At 48.7% G+C, this 7,636-nt stretch overlaps 1 protein-coding gene across 1 annotated transcript in view; it reads right to left on the reverse strand.

The window, feature by feature from the left end:
• Positions 1–3,461: 3,461 nt before the first annotated feature.
• The window catches only part of POLDIP3 (DNA polymerase delta interacting protein 3), a 16,771-nt gene continuing 12,596 nt past the window's right edge, over positions 3,462–7,636 (reverse strand). The window contains exons 8-9 of the mRNA XM_028491472.2: positions 6,823–6,889; positions 3,462–5,807 (exon numbers count right to left, since the gene is read on the reverse strand). Coding sequence (XP_028347273.1) covers positions 5,630–5,807; positions 6,823–6,889 — 245 coding nt within the window. The 3' untranslated portion in view covers positions 3,462–5,629. The remainder of the gene's footprint in view (positions 5,808–6,822; positions 6,890–7,636) is intronic.

Here is a 7,636-nt window from a genome sequence, read left to right on the forward strand (position 1 = left end):
AGGCTTCTCATTGAGGTGGCTTCTCCCGTTGCAGAGCACGGGCTCTAAGCATGAAGGCTTCAGCAACTGTGGTTCGTGGGCTCAGTAGTTGTGGCTCATGGGCTTCAGTAGTTGCGGCGTGGGCTCTAGAACACAGGCTCAGCAGTTGTGGCGCACGGGCTTAGCTGCACCGCGGCATGTGGGATCCTCCCGGACCAGGGCTCGAACCCTTGTCCCCTGCATTGGCAAGCAGAGTCTCAACCACTGCGCCACCAGGGAAGCCCTAGCCATTCTTTTAGGCTAGGACTGCTAGCAACAAATTCTCCTAGTTTTCCTACATCTAAGAATGTCTAAGTCCCCTCTAAGTTCTGAAGGATATTTTTCACTTGATATAGAATTCTCAGTTGACGATAATTTTCTTTCACTACTTGAAGTGTGCCACTTCCTTCTGGCCTCATGGTTTCTGATGAGGAATCTCCTGTCCCTTTGTAGGTAAGATATCATTTCTCTTTTGCTGCTTTTGAGATTCTCTTTTCTTTAGTTTTCAGTTTAGCTGTGATGTGTCTTGGTGTGAATTTCATTAGGTTTACCTTGTTTAGGCTTCTCTGAATTTGCAGGTGTATTTTTTCTTTTTTAAATCTTTTGGCCATGCTGTGCGACATGTGGGATCTTGTTCCCTGACCAGAGATCGAACCCATGCCCCCTGCATTGGAAGCGTGGAGTCTTAACCACTGCCAGGGAAGTCCCATGCAGGTTTTCATCTTTTGCCATTTCTGGGAAGCTTAGAGACATTCTTTCTTTGTTTTTTTTTTTGCCATGCCACATGGCTTGTGAGATCTTGGCTCCCCAACCAGGAACTGAACCCAGACCACGGCAGTGAAAGCCCAGAATCCTAACCACGAGGCCACCAGGGAAGTCCTGACAGCCATTATTTCAACTACTTTCCAGCCCCACCCTTACTTTTCTCCTTCTGGGACTCTGATGACACAGATTTTAGACTTTTTGTTTTAGCACCATAGGTCCCCAAAGTCCTTCATTATTATTTTTTAAGTCTATTTTCTCTGTTCAGGTTGGGTAGTTTCTATTGTTTTAACTTCAAGTTCACTGATTCTTCTCCATTTGTGGGGGGGTAACTGTATCTTTCAACTTTATTTATTTGGCTGCACCGCACAGCTTGTGGGATCTTAGTTCCCTGACCAGTGATAAAACCCACGGCCCCAGCAGTGAGAGAGCTAAGTCCTAACCACTGGACCTCCAGGGCATTCCCTGTATTTTTTTAAAAATACATTAAAAAAATTTATTTATTTTTGGCTGTGTTGGGTCTTCGTTGCTGCACACGGGCTTTCTCTAGTTGCGGCGAGCGGGGGCTACTCTTCGTTGCGGTGCGCGGGCTTCTCATTATGGTGGCCTCTTGTTGCAGGGCACAGACTCTAGGCGCGCGGGCTTCAGTAGTTGTGGCGCATGGGCTCAATAGGGGTGGCTCACGGGCTCTAGAGCGCAGGCTCAGTAGTTGTGGCTCACGGGCCCAGCCGCTCCGTGGCACGTGGGATCTTCCCGGACCGGGGCTCGTACCCGTGTCCCCTGCATCGGCAGGCGGACTCTCAACCACTGCGCCACCAGGGAAGCCCTGTATCTTCCGACTTTAAATGGTTCTTTACATTTTCTATTTCTTTGCTGAGACTTATTGCAGTGTTAATTGCTCGACACATTTATGATGGCTGCTTTTAAATCCTTGTCAATAACCCTAACATCTCTGTCATCGTGGTGTTGATGTCCAGTCTTTTCTCCTTCAGCGTGTGCTTTTCCTGATCTTTGGTGTGAGTGACTTTTGACTGAAACATGGACATTTGGGGTATCATGTTAAGAAGACTCTGGATCTTATTTAAATCTTGTTACAGCACACCTCCTCGGACGGGCATGAAAAGGCACTGCCTCATTACTGCCAGGTGTGGGTGGCAGTGAGCTCCAACAACCCACGACACCTCTCCTAACACCCCGGTTGGGAGGGGCTGGGGTGCCCCCATTTCTCCTCACGTGGCCTCCACGGACACCAACTTAAAAGTCCCAGCTCCCTATCTGGCCTTCTCTTGACCCCAACCCTGCAGAGATTTGGGGGTGCCCCCAGTGCAGCCTAGCGAGGACCCAACTTGGCATTGACTGGTGAAGGTGGAGCTGTTCTTCCTGTGGTGTTTCACTAGGGTTTTCTTTCCGTCTTGTTAAGCTGACCCCTTTCCGGTCCTCGCTTGGGTCTTTTGGTTGTTGGCCCGCTTCTCCAGCACCCAGCTTGGCTTATATGAAGCAAAAAGAAAACCCAGGGAACTCAATGCCAGTCATTCGTTGGGTCCCAAGGTCCCCAACCAGTCTTTCTTCTCTCCACCTTCCAGTCTTTTGTTTTATATAAAATACCCAGGGTTGTATTTAGCGGAAAGGATAGGGATAAGTACTTCCATCCCATCTTCCCATATAGAAATGTAAAATGGTGCAGCCACTGTGGAAATCAGAATGGTGATTCTTCAAAATATTAAAAATAGAACTGCCACATGATCCAGCAATTCCACTTCTGGGTATATATCCAAAGAATTGAAAGCAGGGTCTTGAAGGTTTTGAAGAGATATTTGTACACCCGTGTTCATAGTATTGTTCACAACAGCTAAAACATGGAAGCAAGCCACGTGTCCAACAGATGAATGGATAAGCAAAATGTGGTATATACATACAGTGGAATATTACTCAACCTTAAAAAGGAAATTCTGACACATGCTACAACATGGATGAACCTTAAGGACCTTATGCTAAGTGAAATTAGCCAGTCACAAGACGACAAATACTGTATGATTCCACTTACATGAGTAGTCAAAATCATAAAGACAGAAAATAGAATAGTAGTTGCCAGGGACAGGGGAGGATCTCGGGAGAAGAATGAGGAGCTAGTGTTTAATGGAGAGAGTTTCAGCTCTACAAGATGAAAAAGCTCTGGAGGTGAAAAAATAAAATAAAATAAAATTAAAAAAAAAAAAAAAAAAAAGCTCTGGAGGTGGATGGTGGTGATGGCTGTACAGCAATGTGAATGTATTTAATACCACTGAACTGTACACTTAAAAATAGTTAAGATGATAAATTTTATGTAATTTTTTTTTCTAATGCATAGTTGATCTAAGTAAATTTCACCCACAAGTGTAACTTCAAGGCAAAGGCTCCCCTGTTCCCTATGAACAGACCTAACTCTATGTTGGAGATGACCATGCTTAACACACAGTGAGGCACTTTAGGCCCAGAAGGTACTGAGTTCCTCTGCCAGGTGCTTCCAAGACACTGAGGCTCACATTCTCTCAGCTGTGGAGACTGCAGTTCAGCGAGTCCTGGGAACAACTGTCCCAAGGTCAGAGCTGGTAAGCCGTAAAGCAGAGGCAAATCCTCGTTTCCTTGTGCCAAATTCCATGAGGCCTCTTAGCATAATCTTTTAAGAAATGACAGCTCAAAAGTAGGAATAACAAATATTTATTCAGAAATGGGTAACACATAGTATCCTCCATCCCTTAATGCCTCTTCCTCTCCTTCTGAACAAAAGACACAGATGGGGAATGCAGGGGAGTGGGAGGAGAAGGACACAAGGACTGGCCTACCACCTTCTCTTCTGTTTCCCACGATGACATCCTGTAGAACAGGAGGGCAAACAGGCTCTGCCCTGCAATGTACCATATGGCCAGCCAGAGGACAGGGCCCAGATGGCCAGGCGGCTGCAGGTGGGCTCACTGAAACCCTGTGATAAGCAGAGCAGCCTGGCACGGTACTGGAGGGGAGACAGGAGGATAAGGCCATGCAGTCGGGATACGTACCATCCCTACCGAAAGCAGAGTCCACGCAGTGCTCTGTCTCCAGTACCTGCGAAACCAGGTCCTAGTGTCTTATGGACACTCTCTGGGGCCAAGGAGGGGAAGGTGTAGGAGGCATGTCTTCCAGCTGCTGAAGAGAACTAAGTTTGCACCCACTCAAAGGGGGAGAAGGGAATGAAAGCAGCCTTCTTTAAAGTACTGGAAAGTGGAGCACCATCAGGCAGATTCCTTGGACTTCCCAGGCCTGGGCAACCTCAGACCTGGAGGACTGAGCTCGGTTCAAACCCTGGGTCCCCCCTACTTGACAGATTTGACTCTGTGGAAATATGAGTTTCCAGGTTTTTCTTCACTGGACTGGCCCCAAGTAGGTCATGAGAGCTTCTTAGTGTCTCAGGTCCCCTTTATACTTAGTAGGCTTGTGCCTTTCATACCACCTGCTACTGATTTGTAGCCCTCCCAGAATCCCGCTCCCCAAAACACGCCAGCTCTGCTAGGCTGGATTCCCTTTATAGTCCCAACAAACCGGAAGGAAACTGAGAATGAATGTCACTGGAGCAATGCTGTGCTGGTATATTCTGGGGCTGCCCCAGGTTCTACAGTTTTGCCCCAAATGCCTGGAACCATGATGAGGGAACAACTCACCAGCTTGCCTGGAAAGGCTGCTTTGCTCTCTCAACTCCCTCCCCACCACCCACCGCTCCCCTACCCCGACTGCCAAGGCAGGAAAATACCCTCCCGTCAGGGAGGGATGGGGGTCCCTCACAATAGTGGAGCAATGCCCCCTGGTGGCTGCTGGATATATGCCGCCTCTCAGCATCCCTAACTATTGTCCTGTTCGTGTACCTGAGGCCAGAAGAAAAAATCTAGGAGTTAAGTCAACAACTCCTATTCAAATGACCCCCCAGACCCACAGAGTCTCAGAACGGGAGGCAGACCCTTTGAAACACCCAACTAACAGAGAGCTGGCATTTGCAACAAAACCAGGGTGTGACAATGCTGTCCCCGGTGAGAAATGGGAGGCTAACGACGCAAGCCCCTCCCAGCAGTGACACCCAGAAGGCCAAGAGAGCTGGGGTGGGGCACTGGGCACAACTCCAGGGAAGAGGGGAGCGTGAACTCAAGAATTTACTCTAGGTTGACTGAGACAGTACGGGTCCCCCAAACCAAGAGCCAGCGGTGCACTCTTCCTAACAGAGCAAGTCTCACCCTGCCCTGGCCACAGGGTCCTCTCCAGACCACACTGGTCTGGAGCCAACTGCGGGGAGAGGACAAGGGGCCTGTGACCTGATCCCCACCTAGGCCACCTCCGCTGACCAGGAGAGTGAGCGGCAGAGCTCTTGAGCTGACCTGGTTCCTATTAGGACGGCAGGGGCTTCCATTCCCCACTTTGAAAAGTTTAAAAACGAGAAAGGGGAGTCAAACCCTCACCCCTGAAGAAAGCAGTGTCCTTCAAACAGCCCCTGCCCTGCGTTCCATGGAGCCACAAGGCCACCCAGAGAATTCAGGGCACCATTTCCAGATAAAAAAAAAAATTTAGGGCTGAGTTTAGGGGGAGACACTCTGAGCAACACAAGCTTACCTTGGTGACGAGGCGGAGAGAGTAGAAACATACTACAGGAAATGTTAACATACAGAAGAGCACAGGATAGAACACAACACAGCAAGGCGGGTACCATCCAGTGAGGAAGCTCTCTACCCCCGGCGACCCTTCCCACGCTCGGGGGCCTCCAGTCCAATGGCCCATAGGTCACAATCTTTGTTTTGGGAAACAGAGCCACCCTCCTCTGCCCCTGCTTCTGGCTGTCTCGCTCCCCCGCTCAAAGTTTGATTTTGAATTCTGTGGGCTGTGTGGTCACAGAGGCCCCTGAGGACTTGAAAAGTGCCTTCAGGATGGTGTCAGGGTCCACTTCGGCAGGAGGGTTGGATGAGGTGGCAGAATTCACCCTGCGAGGCAGCTCACTCTCCTTTTTTACTGAGGGGCTGTCGCTCAGCCGTCTGTAGAGAGCAGAGAAAAGTCAAAGTCCTGTGGGTTTCCCTTAGGTAGAGAGCGGTCCCACCGTTAGCTGAGGATCTCTTAAAAGCTGGCCACCAAACATAATGCTTTCCGTACCCTTTTACTCCATTTCTTATAGCAAACCTATCATTTTTGAAATTTGCCGAGGAGAAAATTGAGATGCAGTCTGCTACGATCTGGGGTTTTAAGTTTAGAAAACACTGCATGTCCCTCAGGGATGGTCAAACACACATCGGCACATTACACATTCTGAGAAGTCTTGTAGATTTAACTGGGTTTAGCCCAGTGGTTCCCAAACTCACTAGGTCATAAAAAGCACATTTTTCAGAATACAACTTAATCCTGGAACAGAGTTTAAGAAACTTATGTAGGTCACACACAACGCAATATCTAGGGTTCAAAGTGCCGTCTTTCGGTATTTCAAAGTCTATTTCAGGCCTGCCTCACACTACCCCTCCCACCTCGGCAAGGCTAACATCCTCCCTGGGTCTGTGTATCCTTGTCTACAAAAGGACTTCCTTCTGCATGTCAGTCTAGACATTTTCTGCATCTCAGGCTTCAAAAAGTCCTCCGTCCTGGACCAGGCAATGTATGCCTGTGTATGTAACAAAACAAGGGGTAGCACCCAGCACTGTCCCCCAGAGTCAATCATGAGGAGGCAGGGTTTTCCGCTCACCTGGACAATGCACACACAGTTGCGCAAAGAGGGACACAACTGGCCTGCTCTCCACTTTCTTCTCAGGTGTTTCTAAATTATAAGGCTGGGAACGAGGTCTTAATGTTAGCCCCTGTGGGGTCAATCCCCTGCAGAAATGATGTGACAAGCCACTTTGTACAAATTTAAGCTTCCTGATTGGCTGCCTGCTATCAGAGCAGAGGAAATGGAATGGAGCTGTGATACAGGCAGTTTACCCCTCAGAACAGAGAGATGATCACACAAAGTAAGCAAGCAGAACAGCTCCACCTGGTCCCCAGCACCCCACCTTTGGAACTTACAGGAGGATGGGCTGGTCTGAGGTGATAACGTTCCCATTCATGTGGAGGTTGCATTTCATTGGTTGCCCTGAAAAACCAAAAAAGAAAAGGCTTTGCCATGGGACTTCAGCTCCTCACACAAAAGGACAGGGACTGCCATTTTCATTACCAGGAGTCAAAGCATACACCACTGGCAGCTCGGGCTGCACAGCTAGGGATGGGGCTGTCAGGTTTCGGCAAAGCCCAGAGACTAAGGAAACCCCTGGGTTATGAGGTCCATGAAACCTTGCCAATGATGGCACCAAGAAGCCAAGTGGCAACAGAGCTAGCTTCATGCAGGAGGAGATCAGAGTCAAAGTAAGGGAGAAAGTGGACTCAGCATGAAGCAATCCAAGCTTGTTTGTGAAGCAAGTAGTAAGGGAAAATGCTTACGGTATAAAATTAAGTGAAAAAAAGATTCAAAGTGTATGTTCAGATTTCTGCTTTGTCCATGAAGGATTAACCTTGCAAGTACTGGATTCCCACTTATATATAGCACATGTGATAAGTGTAACAATAACAGCACAGAAAAAGGGGAAGAGGGACTCGAGCCCTATAGGAGTGATATTTCTAACTCTCACTGCAACGGCGTTAATACTAATCTGAAATAGATTCTGATAACCTACAATGTATACTGTAAACCCTGAGCAACCATTAAGAAAGTGACTCAAAAAATATAGTGGAGGGGCTTCCCTGGTGGCGCAGTGGGTTGAGAGTCCGCGTGTCGACGCAGGGGACACGGGTTCGTGCCCCGGCCCGGGAGGACCCCACATGCCGCGGAGCGGCTGGGCCCGTG

The sequence above is a fragment of the Physeter macrocephalus genome, chromosome 6 (genome assembly GCF_002837175.3).
Source record: "Physeter macrocephalus isolate SW-GA chromosome 6, ASM283717v5, whole genome shotgun sequence".
NCBI lineage: Eukaryota > Metazoa > Chordata > Mammalia > Artiodactyla > Physeteridae > Physeter > Physeter macrocephalus.